The following is a 17998-nucleotide window of genomic DNA, read 5'->3' on the forward strand; positions in this document are numbered from 1 at the left end:
TATTTATAAATTAAATCAAACTTTTTACACGAACCCAGCTTGAAGGAGTTCTCAGAGCCTTATTTCAAAATCACTTTCTCTACTGGCTGGCCACTCCGGAAGGAAGGAGAGACCATACTGTCAAGACCGAACACAAGGGAGAATTATGAACAAAGAAAATCCGTTAAACTTCCTCTCTCTCTCCTCACCCGCATAAATATTATTTTGTCTCAGGCTAAGGGAGTGGAGAGTCAGTTAAGATGACTTTCTCTATACGGTCATCCGCGAGAACTGGTTCCAGAACACCCTCCCCAGAGCAAAATCGGCCAATGCTCAAGTCCCTGACACAAAAGAGCATAGTGTTTGCACACAACCTAAGCACTCCCTCCTGCACGCCTTAAATAACCTCAGATAGAATACCTAATGCAATGTAAATGCTGTGTCAATAGCTATTATACTGTGTTGTTTAGGAAAAAAACTCTGTACATGTTCAGTACAGATACAAACACCTTAGGCTGAACTACATGGCACATGTCAGAAACAATGTAACCGCACCCGCCAAATATTTTCTATCTGCCATTGGTTGAACCCATGGGTGCGGAACCCGCTGACGTGGAGGGTTAACTTTCAATTGAAGTTTTGTCTACCAAGCTAACACGTACTGGTTCTGACAAGTGCACTACCTTAAAATACCCCAAGAGTTACTGAACCAAAATCTGCTTTCCTACATCTTTAACATACACAACATATGTATATATTTAGGAATAAAATGAATGTGTATTTAATACATGTATTGTTAAATAGATGTCTCGTCTTGCTAATCGACGCAGTTCTTTAATATTTAGTATTGTGTACAGCTCGTTGCCTGAATCAGATGAGAAGTTCTCTGAGGGCAGGCACTAAGCGATTTGAGAAGGAATCTTCCCCAAAGATTTCAACAGAGAACCACAACCAGGAGCTGCTGACTAAATACATTTTTATTCATTCATTCTTTCTTTCATTTCATTTCAATTTCACCAAAAATGTCTTAATATGTAGTTCATATTCTCAGGAAGTTTGTAGACTAATCGGCTGTTTGTCAAGACAATCGTTTCAAGAGTGCCTAGTCCCCAAAAGACGGCAACTCAGAAAGCACAGACGTTACACCCTCCCTTGACTCTCCACCAGGCTACACTTTAGGACATCTAAATCAGAATTTTTTCACAGTAAAACCCAGACATCAGTATTTTTTAAGGTTCTCATGTGATTCCGATGTGTGACCGGGGCTGGGAAACATTATCAAAAATAAGCTCAGTGATTGAGCGGAGAGTCCCACCTTTGATTTGCTTCTGACACTGGACTGAGACACACGTCTCGGCAGTAGCCTCTGGGTCCGCTGTCGGATCTTCATCAATGTTTATCTCTTCAGTTATGACATCTGGTCCCAGCTTGGCCATGTATAACATGCTGATTCTTTTCAGGGTCTTATTTTCTTTATTTAACTAAGGCAAGATATAAAAACAGTTATTTTAACAGCAGTCAAATGAGTGTCTTGGATTTCTAAACAATAGACAAATTAAGTGTAATCTTGTCCTACGTATTCATCAACATTCACAGCACTAAATAACAATTAGAAGATTCATTAAATAAGATTTTATTTACACTTTTTAATATGAAAGTTATTACTTTAATTAAGACCTGATGCCTGGATTATGGCCAGCAGCATTCGAGAAAGCTAGTTATAACTGATCAGAAATACAAGAGGAATTAAGATAAAACACCAGCACAGACTAAGCCCAATATCAGTTTGTCTTAATCAAAGCACTTTATTTCCAGCAAAAGTTTTCTTTTTTGCTGCGCTGTGAACACCTTGTAAAGGTCTGTTTGCCCAGCATCCCCTCTTTTCTGGACCCTGCCACTCCTCTTCAATGTTCCACATGATTCCTGTGGGAACAGCTATGGTCCCCAGAACACACCCTATCCCTTTGGCCACAGCTCATTTGTCCAGGGATTTAGGCACATGACCCAAACCCAGTCAACTGGGTCCCTTCTCTAGGAATCTGGAAGCTGGATCAGAGAGTTTCTGTCCACATGTCTGGATGTACAGAAGCTGCTGGTGACCACACTCCACTGCTAGAGTGAGGGAGAGAGGAAGGGGGTCTGTGTGTAGCAAAGCCACCATGGAGCTGATGTGCAGAGGGGGGCAGAGAAAAGCAATGGAAACAGGCTCTCCCACAGAGCTCCAGCCCCCTCCTGAACTGCTGCTAGCTCCCAGGATCTATGGGCTTCTCCAGTCCCTCTGTAACAAACCCTGTCCTTTCTTTTCTTTCCTTGCTTAAGCTAGTTCAAGATGTGTTTCCATCTGTATACAGTTCTAATGATGCATAATAAAAAAAAAGTTCAAGATATGTTTCCATTATCTGTATAAAAGAGTTTGAATTCATAGCAGAGAAAAGAAATCCTAATTCATAAACACATTTGTTATGCATTAATGTAGAAATGAGTTGGTTTTTAGTGTTACTTACTCAACTATCACTTCCTTCTTTAGCTCATGAGTTTATGTGCATAAAAATGTTAGTACAAAGCACACACAAAGACTAAGCGTGGTCCCAAGTCCACAGGAGGAAAACATGGTTTTGCTGATGTTTTCTCTTCTCAAGACTAAAAAAATAGAAAGTCTTCTCTTATTTGAGTACATGAAAGTATTTACAAGATGGATTTTTCTAGCATAAAATGTAACATGTAGAAATGCAAACATATTTCCTTTACTAAGGGCCCCTGGTCATCAAAACAAGTTCTGAATTTAATAACTGACATTGAAAATAAATACAAACAGAAATATAATCCATTGGGAAGCTAAGTGCCCTTCCCTACTGTAAGCCTTACACCATAATAAGATGTTTAGTATGGTACTTGTCTGGCTTTGGCCTTTCATTTGTGATCATAATTTGAATCCCTCAGGGAAAGCCCAGCCCATTTCAATCTGGGAGATCTAATTCTTCCCCAATAGTATTAAATCTAAATATATCTGGAGTAGCCTGCTCCAGAGCACAAGAGGCACTTCCTCTCTGGGGAGTCAGAAAGAAGCTCCTAGAAATGGCCATGAACCCTTTCATGGGCTCTTCCTGGGAAGCCTGGTGAGATCTCTTCAGAGAATCAGACACAGCCCCTGATTCCCCACCCCCAGCCCACGGCTCTAGCTTCTAGCTCCCCAGGTCACATCAGAGGATCAGGAATAAGGCACGAGGCCCGTGATTTCCCAACCCCTCTTCCTTAAACTGGAAAATTCAAGTAAACACTGTTTGGGGGGGGGGGGGGGGACGGCCTTTGAACCATGAACTCTATAGCACACATAGCGCTAGAGGCTCAAAGATCCTTGTCAATACTCAAGCAATGCATTTTTTTTCCTGAATGTTAGGAAAAAAAAATAACAATTTAAGGAAAAAGTGAAAAGACTCAAGGCTTAATTTGTAATTCTGCATCCTAATATTTAAACTAGTGGTTCTCAACTCTGCACATCAGAATCTCTCCAGAGCTTTTTAAAAATCCCAACGCACAGCCCTCACCAGACCCAACTCCGGCAGTGAGGCCCAGCAGAGCGTCCCGGGTGAGCCCACCGGACGTCAGCGCTGAGGCCCACGGACGCGGGGCCAGGCGGTGCGTTTCTGCACATTCCTACGAAACCGGTCCAGCAGACTGAAGCACCAGCTCTACGGTCCGGTCGTCCCTGCTTCTAGAACCGCCTAACAGTTCAGTGCCAGCTTTCTCATCAGCAAACTAAGGATAAAAACAGTCTCTATTCCATCATATGAAGGTTAAATATTACATATAAAGTATCGAATACAGTGACTGACACAGTGAAAATGCAGCAAGTGTTAGCTACTAATAGTAACAAAAGGGGTTTAGTTGGTGCATCTAAGTTTCCTTTGGAAATCTTATTGGCTGGTTTTCTTCAACCTACGTATCTGTCTATACATTTTCCCTTCCTCCAGGACTGTCATGAAAATATTAAGTTTTGCCAACTGGTGCTTAATGCATCCCAGGCCATTACCACAATACTACTTAATAGCCTCAGAGTTCAAAGTCCTGCCCTCCAAAGAGTTTAATGCCTCCATCAAACCGGGCACGAAATCCACCAGCTACTCTCCGGCTACAACACAACTACTCTGTTTAACAAAGTTACTAACTCAAAACTCGAGCCAGACGGAAAGTTTCAAAAGCCTCCTCTGAAATATTATTTTAACACTATGAAAGAAGGAATATAAAGATTTATATACATAAGATCTTGTGACTATACTAACTGGACACTTGTAAAAACCCTGAATTCACGAATTTTGGTGAAGCTACTTTGCTGTGGTTATGATCCACTGAGTTAGATGGGTGAAGGCGCGCTACTTTTTTTTAAGAGCTGTTCTAAATCACAGGGTAAAAACAAATCTTCTATAATCCTACAGTAACAGAATCTTCTATATTCAAATGTTAATGGAGTTTTTACATTGCACACAGTTTAATAAATACTTAAAGATACGGAACTAGCAAGTGAAACAGACCTGGCCCGTTGGGTTTAAACAGCTGGTCTGCATTTGTCGGTTTAACCTGCACATTTTGGAAAAGCCAGGTATCTGTACTTGCTTTTTAAAAAAGTATGCAGTCAAACTGCATTGCAAGAATTCAACGTTCTTTTTGTCATTAATTTGAGAGCAAAGGTTTAGAAAAAAAAGAAATAGTTTACAGAAACTTTGCTGCTTAAAAATGAAACCTGCTTTCAAAATGACACAGATAATGAAATCGGGATGTGTTACTACCCCTTACTGATCACACATAATGAAACTTCTAAACTTCGCCATCAGAGCTGTAGTACGTGCCACATCCAATGAGGACATCTACAGTGTGTGGCTGAAAGGCTTTTGGTTTTGTTTTTTTTATTCCAGTCCCCATAGTGTATCCTCAAAAACAAATCATTTGTCCATTTTCAAAAAAGCTTCTTAAAGAACAGGTGATAAACTGTGGAAGTTAAGGATCCTATTGTCAAAACAACTGTCAGTGTCACCCCAATAAATTCTTTAAAAAAGAAGAAGAAACTGTAAGGATGACCTTACACAGGTTAGTAACACAAACACAGTGCTTCATATCCAAGGATGAATGTAACAGTCCCCTGGCGGCTTTTCTACCTACACCTGCCTGGCCCACATTCCCAGAGTCAGGGGGCCTGGGGTCCTCTTAAGAAATCAACCCTGGTCTATCCTGACACTTAGGACAGGACAACTGCAGCTCAGAGAGGTGAGTTCTCTTCTTCAAAGTCACCTGTCAAATTTTAAAAGGGGGAAGGGAGATAAAATAACCTGTGTCTACTGCCTCCCAAACCACTGATTTCCATAAACCTCCAGTCCTGAGAGGTAGTCGCTGCTCTCCCTCTGGATGTACTATTGCAACGGGAACACTTGTCCGTAACGAGAGAAAATACAGTGGCTATCCTTAGACACGACAAGATTCAGAGCGTCTAGTATGCTCCGAATATATTTTTCCCCACTTGTTCCAAAAGAAGAAATAAAGAAAACGAAAAGGAGAAGTCACCCAGCATCATGGACCAGTGAACTCCAGCGAGGCGCAGCAGGGTGGAGATGGCATGAGCGCGCCCGGGTCGCCACTGCTCTCAGAGCGATGGCCTGTCATGCCGTGTGTTCTTTAGACAAATAACAGAAGAGAAGCTACACACACACATTGATATTCTAGGTTAGGTTCTGACTGCTTATCTTATGGATTCTAATGCAGTGTCGTTATGCAAACAATTAAGCAAATACCTCTGGCAAGCAGACTGTTAATGCCTACAAATTAGATAGCTACACAGATACATAGATCTGTAGAATTTCAGCCACATGAAAAGAAATACTTTAGACTAGAGGAAGGTGATGGGGGAAAAGGGAAAGCAACCACCGGCATTACTAATGAAATTTGAGTGCAAATTGCTGTAGTCCATTTTCTGATGAAATGTTCAGATGCATTTTACCCAACCCAAAATACATAAGACAGAGATAAAAACATTCTTTAATAATAATGTACTTCTGATGAGACAGAATATAGAAAATTACACACTTGGTAAATTCATCAGCCAGAAGCAATCAGCAGAGCACCGGAGGTCACCTCGAGCATGCCCTCACTTTGCTTTCACAAATAATCACCTGAAATGTAAGGCTCGAGGCCGACTTTTCCATCTGATTCAAATAAGGGACACACTGCTCTCTCCCATCACCCCAGGCTCGTTTGAAATTTGGTTACGTTTTCGCCAAATGTATGGACATTTGGAAAGTCTGGCTCAACGGATTACTCTGGGACTATTTTTCACAGGCAAAAAGCACAAATGCTGAACTACAGACACACACAAATGCTCCTTTTACAATAAAAAATAGCCTCGGCATGAGGGAAGATATTTACATAATCAGATTCTGGGATTCTGAGCCCTTGCCACACTTTCCTCAGCAGCAGAGCAGGCGACAGGCTGAAAAACTAAAACAGCAAGACAAGAACAGAATCCGCTGTGCGGAAAAGCAAGGAGAAATGTCAAGGCCCAGGTAGAATTTCTTTGATCGGAGGAGTCTCACCTTTGTGGCCAACGCTTCAGCGCTTTCTCGGCAAGTCTTCTCTATTTCAAGATGGTTCTGCATGAAATTCACTTCCTCTATAACCATGTGAGAAACTAGGAATGAGGGAAAAAAGTCTCAGCATTCAGAGATTAGTCAGCTCCTCCAGAAGCCCACGCATCTTGTCCCATGGTTAAGAACACTCCAATTCTTTAGCCAGAACTTTCGAGATCACAGAGAAAAGTGTTTAAGATGCTGCCCTGATTCAATCTTATCTAATATTTGAATGTACAAAGAAAAAAAGGACACAACCAAGAACTTTTATTGCTGTTGCACACACTTTAAGAAAGCTATTTAGGATAACTTTTTTCAGTGTCTATTTTCTATGTAACCACTAATTTAAACAAAAGAACCTTTCACAGATAAAAAGTGACACATGATTTCCTTTTCTTAGGAGGATGTAACAGATGGATCCAACAAGGAATTAGCTAAAGGGAAATTTTAAAAACTAAATCTGGAGTTGATCTCATACCTGTAATAACAATGTGGCGGCTTAGCTAAGGGGAGTTTCGCAACAGTTTTTATTAGTGACAAAGTAGTTACTGTTATTTAATAAACTCCAGGGTAGTGAAGTATAGCGACAAGATTTTTGTACTATATGATGCTGAAAATAGATGCTAATAGGCTGCATCCCAGACTGTCAGGAAGGTTTAGAAAAAAATAAATTTGACTTGCTATTTTACCAATGCTTGAAAAATAGTAATTTTCAGATATATTTTGGTAGCTGGTTTATATAAATTGAGATTTAAAGGTACAAAGTAATTTAGAATTTGAATTATACTTTGAACATTGAGTAAGAAAAATGCTAATTCCTTTCACTCATCTTTCTAGTTAAAAGAAAATGCTCAGAATCTCAAATTTACTCACCTGTAGACATGTATACTTAAACACATTTGTTTGCCTTAAAAAAAAACACCAAAAAATTAAAGATGCCCAAAAGAGAAAGCCAACAAAGTTAGGCAAAAAAAGCACTGGGCTCACGTAACACAAAGAGTGATTACTTTTGCTTGATTTAAGCTTAATTAACCTGCAATTATTATTAAACTCGGGGAAATTTTTTTCTCTCCAAATTAAATACAAAAAAAAAAATGTATTACTTCCTAAGTCTGTCCAAAGTTCTTATTATGTTAATATTCAAATTCATAAAGCAGCACTAAATGGCCAGAAACATCTCTAACCTTGACATTTTTTCAGGGGTAATAATCATCCGCGGCAAATGCAGGCCAACCAAAAACCACTTAACTAATTAGTAGTTGCAGTCACCGAGAAAAACATGAATCAACACTGTTATTACAAGTGGCACATTTGAGTGGCATCTAATTATGACTTGATGAGCGCGATCCTTGCATTATCAACATTACTACCGCATCCCATCAGGGCCTAAAAGCCGCTGATGGCATTGACTTCGAGAAACTCCCACTCAACAGCCCGGCAGCACCCAACAATCGGCTTGGCAGGGGCCCCCCTCGCTAAATGACACGTTAAGCGTAATTACTGGTAGACATTGTAAATAAACAGGATTGGAAGGGAAAATTGTACCAAGTGCATAAGACACAATCTGACACATTGGAAGTGGCAGCCTTAATTGAGAGTTTCTTTGACTGCTCAAGATCATTTCAGCCGCATTTCTCAGACGACAGTGATTATAACCGTGGAGACAGACGGCATAATGGTATCAGCCCCACTGACAGAGCAGTGAATTAAATTGTATCTGCTGTTGTGTGAAAGCCTTGATGAGAGGTACAGATGCCTTAGTGGTCTTATCATTATAACACAATGGTCATGTTGTCATCAACCTTTCTGGCTCCAATTGAAAAGAAATGATTGTGTGTTGAGGCTCTCCCCCTCCCCCCTCCACGCCACCGCCCCCCCCCCTATCTCTCGTTCTGAATAGAAGCAATTTTCAGAGAGCTATGAAATCACGCAATAGGTCCTAAAATGCAGCTGCTTGGCATACAAACGGGTCCCCATTAAACTGGAATCACACACAATATGTGTTTATGCCAGAAGAACAAATAGAAGCTGAACACAGACCAAGTTTATTCACACACACAAAGCCCGTGTAGCTCTTCATCAATATAATTGCCTTTTATATTGTAGTTTAAATAATAGGCTCTATTATTTCCTTAAAATCCTAATATTCCTGGCACTTTATCACTATATTTACAAGGTAGGTTCTTCAAAAATGCGGAGGGAAGAGAAAAGAAACCTATACAATTTTTTACAACATCAAATATTACTTTGAATTTTTAGCCTTAACTACTTGACATCTTCTGCCACAATCTGGTATTTCCACCATCCTAACAAAAACATAAACACTCTGCATTTTTCATAGGAATGTGACTTTTTTATTCAATAACATTCTTGCTCATGGGAGAGTAAGAGAAATTATTCCACAGTCGTGAGGTTTAGGCCTAGCAAAAAGAAAAAACACACACCCTTATTTTCTAAACATTTTGTAAAAAGCTTTAAAGTAATTTAACTTGATAAACTTAGCTGGGCAGCACCGGCCCACATTTTCTCTAGTTCTGCTGCGGAATCCTCCAGCAGGTGGGGTTTTTATTTCTTCCTCTAAGAAGCTGTAGAGGGAACAGCACAAAATAAAAAGTGTGCCCTCATTTTTAGTTTAAAAAATGATCCCAATGCTAAATTGGTAGCATAGAACCCTCCTTAGCAACTTCCTAGATCCTAAAGGGAGGAAACTATTTCAAAGGCCACTTATGCCTTTAAGAAGCATGACCCCATTTCCAAAACCAAAAGTCAGGTCACGTGACACCAAAGAGAAATTTTTTTCAAATATACAAATATATTGGCACCTCTCAGAGAACAAATGTTTTTAAAAAAACCTTTCGTTGTTCATTTAATGATTTGCCTACGGTCCTAATTCAGGCTCGTCTCACAATATCCACAGTCCATGCCCACTGCACCTGAAACACCTATAATTTGAATGACATGAAGGTTTAAAAAAAGAAAAAAGATGATCTTTCGATAAAAGGACCCTATTACTTCAGTTTTGTTTTAAAAAAATCCTAGTATTTGGGAAATACATATTGAAATATTTACAAATAAAATGATGTGATGACTGGAATTAGTTTCAACATAATCCTATCGGTGAGAGTGGGTGTATGGACGCACAGAAGAAAGAAGACCGGCCAAGAGATGGTAACTGTTGAAGCTGTAGGACGGGCACATGGTGGCTCATTATACTATTTCCTCACTGTTGTATAAGCTTGAAATTTTCCATAATAAAAATTTTTTAATGACTCTGAGAACTCAGAAGCATAACCTATAAATATATATCAATTATTGCTTCTATCAGTTGAGTTGAATTAGCAAAGTTTGTCTCTCCTCTTTGATGATCTCAAAACACTCCTACACACTTGCCATCACACTGTAGGGTAACCGGGTTTTTTTTTAACTTGTTTTTTCTTCTACTAACTGTGCGTATTAGAGCAGAGACTTTGTTTCACTCGTGTCTGACTCTCTTGCACTTAGCGCACTGCAACATACAAAGCGGGTCATCATGTCTGTGTGTGTTTGAATGACTGGGAAATGTACCAGGCCTGAGTTCATCTGCGAATACCCTCTTACAAAGATGTCCTCTGCCATGTAGAATTGCTTAGGAAACCACCACCACCATTTATTGAGCCAACTCTGTATCCAGCCTCGTGCTAAACCCTTGACCTGTGCTCTCTCATAAATCTCATGACCACTCTGTGAGGTAGGTATTTTCAGAGCCATTTTATGCAGAGGGCCAAGAATGGCATGGAAATATGAGGTGGGCCAAAGTAGGTTTACAGTTGTAATGTTCTTGTGAGTGGATACACTATTATAATCATCACGACCTGCATGTTCTTTTTCCATATGAACAACTATAAACCTACTTTTGCTCACCCCTGCGTGGACAAAACCAGCTAAGCCAGGGAGAGTAGAGCCCCCTGGCCCAACAAAGCTTTTCCTGGGCCTCAGTCAGCTGCTCTTCCCATACTTCAAGAACCAAGCCTAGTAGGTAAACATTACAGGGAGGCAATTTCAACTCAGCACCAGGAGACACATTCCCGAGAGCTGTCCAAATGTGGAGACAGGTGTCCGGGAACTAACTCGAGAAAGGAAACAATAGGCGTTCAATACCAAAGGGCGGTCAAGCACTGGATGGTGCATAAGACAGTGGTGGCAGCAACTGACATTCACTGAGCACTGGCTGTAGTGCCAGGCACCGTATCCAGCACTTTGCACATGGATTATCTCATTTAATCCTTAAACAGCCCATGAAACTGGGTCCCTTATCCCAACTGTACTAATGCAGGTATTCTCAGGGCTACATAGACTGGCACCGAATGGCGCTTTTCACTAGTGATAACTGCCTCGCTCCTTCCAAATCTAAAATTCTACCCTGTGTTCAAAAGTCTGAACCACAGACACAATTTTTATAAAATATTTAAAGCTTTCTTAGTTCTAAGAAAGTCCCACTGGGACTGTTCCCACTGCGCACCGCTGGTAGCCAATCCACCATCAATAATTAACACGGCACACTAACTGGTCACAATGTCGGTGGTATAACTCTTTCGGATGTGACTCGGGTGTCAGCACAAGTGTAAGGACACCCCATTAGGGCTCTACCAGGGAAGGAGAAAATCCTTCACAGCTGCAATTCATATATTCATAAATAAGAGCTATTTCTGTCACGGCGTACTGGCCTCCAGAGATGGGAAATATCAGCAACATTCCCCTTAGAGTTTCTTTGTGACAGTCAGACACTTGAAATAAACTGGCTATTGAAATGTAACTATAATGCTGCACTTTTATAGCTGTTTTACCTTCAAGGAGAATACAATGTTTTGTTATGTAGTTACCAAGTGAACACTTTGTGATACAATCAAACTGTCTGAGGATGACTGCATTTGCAGAGCAGTGGACAAAGGCTCAGCTTCCAAGGCGAGGATCACTTTCCCTGCTAAGGTCTGGCCCTGTTCCCATGACATATTTCCTTGTGATCCTTCTGAGTGTCCTCAGATATGTTCCATCTTAGGGGATAAAGTAGTAACAAATTTAAATCACATACAAAATAACATAGCAAACATTTACAAAAATTATTACAACTTTCATGGGACTAGAACTTTCCTTGATGAGAGGACTGTCTCAAGCATTCCAACTCTTAAAAACGTGTATGTTCTGTGAACCTCGAATTCCTTTTTTATGACCTAGGGAACTAACCAGACCACTGTAAAGATGTATCTACAAGAATACTTGCCAAGGCCGTATTTATAATAACCAAAAACCAGATATAATCCATCTATCACTGAAGAAATGTTTAAATAAATCACGGTACTATCATATAACAGAATAGTATGGGCAACATTAAAACTACATCCATCTCTACTGGTGTGCAAAGATGACCATAAAATCTTGTTTCCCGAAACGAACAAGCTGCATAACTAAATGCAGAGTATGACTGTATTTTTTGTAGATACACATATTACACAGATAAAAAAACGGGAAAGAAAGGCTACAAAGTACCAACATTGGCTTTTCTCAAAAAGTCTAGATAACAAGTCATTTTTGTTCTCTTTTAACTGTTCTGCATAGTAAAATTTTTGATAAGTACAAACTGTCTTTTATGATAACACACTCACAAGACAATTGTGCTCATTCCATCTCTTTAAAAAGAGCAGTCCTGCCAGGGCGCCTGGGGGGCACATGGGAAGACAGCCCTTGCTTGCTTGGATGCCCGGCGCCTGTAGCGAAGCACAGGGGCATGCCCACCCATGCCATCCCACGACACAGCTGTGGGTGGTACAGCTTTTCCGCTGAAATGCTTACGTACTTTTCTGAAACTCCTCCAGTTTTCTAACAGCTTCATCTCGTTCTTGCTTAATTTTGTCACACTGAAATGAGAAGAGATGAAAACAGTGAATTTGTATCATAAGTTTGGAAAGACAAGAGCGAGCAAACTTATAAACAATAGGAATCTTATGGAAAGAAAACAAAAATTAAAACGCTTTAAGAAAGCATTAAAGGGTACAGGGTATTCGTACTGCTCAGCCAGCCTGGGGTTTGGACCACTGTATCTGGCCAACATTCTTGGACCTTCTAAGATAATCAGCCACCTTACTGCTCAAGGCCTCCTTAGCAACAGACAAATTTAACGTCCTTAAATTAAAATATGTTCACTTTTTAAGAGAATATTTGTGCCTCTTTTTAAATAGGTATTTTGCAAGTACAGTGGTTACCCCACTCATCCCTAGGTCAGATTTCCTGAAACTGGATGGCCTCAAATATCCAGGACACCGGGGCACAACTGGAAGTGACCACTACATGAAGGGACCACTACATGAAGACAAGCTGCGGCCACCCGCCCTGGGCACTCTCTCACTCAAGAAAAACACCATTCTGTATCCATAGAGTTTCTAAAGAGAAGGAGGTAGCAGTTTAAAGGAAGAGAAAATATTCTGCCATAAGCACGCATCATTTACATAAATGGATTTTTCATTTTCAAAGGTGGGAGGAGACTCACTGAAAAGACCATAAAAGGAAAAAAACAACAATAAAAAAACTATTAAAGCATGAGGACCTCTTAGGATCTCTGGTCCAGAAACAAGTATTTAGTACTTTAACAGGCCCTGAAGATATTAATGACTTTTTAAAAAGCCTAATGTTCATTATGAGGACTGGATTCACTTTATCCTGAATTTCACAAGATGGGAACATATCACACTTTTAGAAAGATTTTCATCCACAGTGTCTCAAACTTTAAAAAGTGATTTTAGCCCGGCCAGGCGTGGCTCAGCCGTTGAGCGTCGACCTGGGATCCAGGCGATCGGGGTTCGATTCCCGGTCAGGGCACATGCCCGGGTTGTGGGCTCGATCAATGACTCTCTCATCATTGATGTTTCTCTCTTTCTCTCTCCCTCTCCTTTCCTCTCTCTGAAATCAATAAAGATATATATATATATATATATTTTTTTTTTTAAAGTGATTTTAGCTATTAGAGTGATAATTTAAAATTTTAATTTTGTGGAGTACTGTAACAAGAGGACCATTTGAATGAAACACAGCTTTAAATTATATTTTAATCCTGCTATGCCAGATAAATATATTGGGATTCTGTGCCTCTGGATATTTTCAAATTACTATGGCTAAATAATGATGCCACCAACCTTCTGAAAAACCCAAATTAAAATAGTCAGATATTGGCATCCAACAGACTGGCAAACGCTGAAAAAGTCTGATACCAGGCACTGGAAGCTCACCTACTGCTGGAAGCGTCAACAGGCACGGCTACTTTGGAGATCAACTATCTAAATGGAAAATGCACACACCCTACGTAGGACCCGGCAGCTCTACTTCAGGATTCAACTACCAGACTCTCTAGTAATGTGTACGAGATGGTCTGTGCAAACACGTTCAGCATTTATCACAGCAACACATCATGGTATATTCATATAATACACTGCGAAACACACAGTGAAAATGAATGGCCCAGAGCTCTGTGTATAAGCACAGGAGGACATCAAAAACCACAATGTTGAGTAAAAGGACTTGTAGAATATAAATCAAATGATATCTTTAAAAAAAAAAAAAAGTCCTTATTGATTTCAGAGAGAGGAAGGGGGAGGGAAAGAGAGAGAGAGAAACATCAATGATGAGAGAGTCATCGATCGACTGCCTCCCGCACGCCCCTGACTGGGGATCGAACCCACAACCCGGGCAGGTGCCCTGACCGGGAATCGAACCGCGATCGCCTGGATCCTAGGTCGATGCTCAACCTCTGAGCCACGTCGGTCAAGCCCAAATGATACCTTACCACACAAACACTTGATAGATTTTTATTGTATATGCATATTTCATGACACGTATGGCATATATAAAAATATAAACCCACAAAATAGAAGAATATACATACAACATTTATGACAAAAACAGGGAGGGGAAGGGGGACTGTGGTTGGGCGACGGGCGATATTCAACAATTTTATCTGTAGCGTTCTTTTTTATTTTAAACTTCAAAAAAATAAGTTCATTCTGTATGTTGCATATTTGTTCCATTAGTCTCTGTCCTTTACTGTGCTTTTAAAATATTTTTAAAATTTAAAAAAAAAAAGTTAAGAAGTAAACAGCTCCATTTTCCTCTTGAGTCCCTCGAGAACGTGAACTTTAAGGAACCGTTTGGGGGAACCCCTTCCGACGGGAGCGCGTGAAGCCAGCACACGGCGCTAAGGGAGCAAAGCTGCTCGCGACATCCTGACTTGGACCCTCCACAAGAAGGGTCAGGCGGGGCCACATCTTAAAAGAGAAGGCAAACGGCAGTTCCCCCTTATCCGTGGGGGGTACAGACCAGGACCCCTAGTGGACGCCTCAAACTGTGGATAGTAGCAAATCCTATATATGTTTTTTCCTATACATAGATACCTTTGATAATGTTTAATTAATAAACTAGGCACCGTAAGAGATTAACAGTAACTAATAATAAAATAGGACAATTATAACAATGTACTGTAGTAAAAGTTACATTTATATGGTGTGTGTCTCCCCTCCCTGCCCCCCTCTCAATCTCTCAAAATCTCTGATAACTGATCTGATAAACTGCACTTATTGTTTTTTGGTGTTTAAAATTCTAAACACTAGAGTTCTGGATTCTCAAATAATTTTTAATCGATCCTTCAGCACACGGCACACTGTCAGATGCTTAGTTTTACGACTCTGCCAGGCAGCTGTTTCAGTCACGTTCGTTTTCTAGAAGGTGGACTCTGCTTGTTCTGTATTTCCCCACCACCCCGCCGGCCCGCCCGCCCCACCTCCAACAACGCACACTATAGTCTAAAGCACAAAAACAAACCGAATTTCTGGTTAGACTCCTGAGTCACGATTGCCCAATGGAATATATCTGGTGTTTTCTTTCTACTTAATGTCACGTTTGTCATATCTGGCATTTCTGAAGGTATACGAAGCCCTGTGAAAACCGTATTTATCTAAGAGCTGGTGCCCGGGAGGGCTGCTCCTGACTTAGTGCCGCTTGGCTTCTTCTATCTACCTCTCAAAACATCACCTGAAATAATTAGAGATTCATTTCATTCCTGCCTAAATCAAATAGCTGGAGTTTTCACTGAGCCTTTGTATGACAGGTGAATGGAATATAAATTCTTATATGGGACTCTGTCTCCTCAGATCTGAAAAAGGCCGCCGACTGACGTCACACACAAACCGCCAATGCGGCGGCCGTTTACCGGTCTGATACCAATCCCCAAAACGTACGGTCTTATGCCCACGCTCTCTGCTCATAAGGTGCAGGGAGGCAGGCTCTGGTTAACAGCAGGTCTCATTCTAACATGCAAGTGACCCGCTCCCACAGTCCAGCTCTGTGCCTCTGCGCTGACCCCAGGCCATCGCCGGCGGATTCGGGGGCTGTCTCCCAACCCCAGCTGTGTTCCCTCTGGGGTCTTCATGTGGCCCGGCTTTCTATTTTCTGCAACCACATTATGACAGAACTGGCAGCCACAGAATTCACCATCTGCTATGATTACTGGAAGGGGAGTGTGCCGGGGGGAGGGACCTACACATGCTGCAAATGCAGCTTTATTCTCACCCGGAGCTGAACAAAAATATGAACGGCGGGCCCATTCACGAAGCAGAGATCCAAACAGCCACTTATTTCATCATTTTAGGTGAACCCACAAACGGATCTTGTAACCTTTCTCTCATTCTACCTGCAGAGAGGTGTCAGCAAGGGTTCTGGGCCCTCCTGGGAGAATGTTTCATCTCTAAGTCCCCCAGGAGCCCCTCACCCATCCTGCCCCTGCCCCTACCCTGCCCACGCAGCTGCACTATTTGTAGAAATGGCTCCTTTTTGTCTGAGAATTGCTCACGAAGACTTTGCAATAGCAACAGATGTTCACGGGCCCACGTCGCTTAATTGCGATGCCCCATGATTCTGTGGCACGGCGCTGGCTGGTTTAAGCAAGACGGATGACGTGATGCCTCTTCTAGAGTCTCTGGCTCTGTATGGAGCGGTGATCTGACCAGAGCTCGGCCTTGTGGCCCTGAAAGCTCTGCGTGTTAGACGGCCCAGCTATTCCACAGATCTTCGCCCTTGAGCCGCAGCCAGGCAGCTCCTGGCTTCTGAAACCAAACCAGCATGTCAGACCACTGGCCTCTGACTTTCAGGGGCAAGCCTGTCCAGGGGGAGCTGGTACGCCCCCTCCCCCAAAATGAACAGCTCTGATCTTCCTCCCACGCACATCGGACTCAGTTTACACTAAAATGCCTGCATGACAGGGCTCGGCAGACGTACAGATAACCGACGTAGGCACTAAGACATCTTTCTGTTTTGCTGGGTGTGTATTTTGAGCAAGACAGCCCCCGGGATTCTGAACTGTGCCTAACCTCTATTAATATCAACATCCATTTTTATCTCCCAGGTGCACAGATGCGGGGCAGGGTTGCCGGCCACAGCAAGGCCAGCTTGGGGCCCAAGGCGCGCACACGCACCGCACACACAGCACGCCACCGGGGTAGGCAATGCACGCTCAGGTACGTCCTCACCGTTGGCTGACCTGGACTAAGCAGACATCGACTGTCCCCACCGAACACCTCCGTTTCCTTCCTGGAGCACTGAACAAATCACAGGCACAGCACCCACACGTGCCAGGCGCTGTGTCCAGCACTGGGGGGAATACTGTGGGGAACAGAACAGACAACCTGCTCTCACAAAACATGTGACCTACCCGGAAAGATCCACAATGAAACAAGCAGTTTGTAAGAAACTTTCTATGGTGCAAACTGTGGGCACAAACAGCAGAGGCCTCAACCCCACACCATTCTGACTTCTTTTTCCTGAAGATCATTCTTTTTAAGTCCACTTACCCATATTTAAAAATTTAAACATGCAAAGCTTCGGAACTGTGCATATTTACCTGTTTTAGAATCTTTTCCAATGGAGTTAGAGGAGCATCCAATCATTTTCAGTAATAACCCACCATTCTACTGTTTCCAACTACGTAAGTTTGGATAGAACTCGACTGTGCCTGCCCTCAAAGAACACAATAAATTAAATCATCCCCACCGGGACGGAATTCCTTTCAGTCTCTTTCTCTTTTGCTGGTGTTCTTTCTCCCAATTCAAAGTTTTTTCCTCCAATTTTCGCAGGCAATAAAGTGGTAGCTGCCCCCAAAGCTGTCATACAGCATTCTCCAAATTCTAGGCATTGTGTGTTCGAGGGAAGCACATGTCGTCCGAACAGAGATCCCTGCTCTTTGTTTCTGGATAGATTGCTGTTAATAAGAGACTCATTTTCACTTTCAAACTGCTAAGTAATTACTTTTTCTCTGGCACAGCCACTTGCCACTCGGTTCTAAAGAAACTGCATGTATGTGGATGTATTATGCATGAACAGTTAGCATAATGGGT

The 17998-nt window shown here is 41.8% G+C and overlaps 1 protein-coding gene across 2 annotated transcripts in view; it reads right to left on the reverse strand.

Moving 5' to 3' along the window:
• The window catches only part of SHTN1 (shootin 1), an 81449-nt gene that overhangs the window by 45327 nt on the left and 18124 nt on the right, over window positions 1-17998 (reverse strand). For both annotated transcript variants that reach the window (XM_081158761.1, XM_081158760.1), the window contains exons 3-5: window positions 12421-12481; window positions 6558-6652; window positions 1295-1460 (exon numbers count right to left, since the gene is read on the reverse strand). In XM_081158761.1, the coding sequence (XP_081014887.1) occupies window positions 1295-1460; window positions 6558-6652; window positions 12421-12481 (322 nt within the window). The remainder of the gene's footprint in view (window positions 1-1294; window positions 1461-6557; window positions 6653-12420; window positions 12482-17998) is intronic.

Source organism: Miniopterus schreibersii, assembly GCF_964146895.1.
Source record: "Miniopterus schreibersii genome assembly, chromosome: 14".
Lineage (NCBI taxonomy): Eukaryota > Metazoa > Chordata > Mammalia > Chiroptera > Miniopteridae > Miniopterus > Miniopterus schreibersii.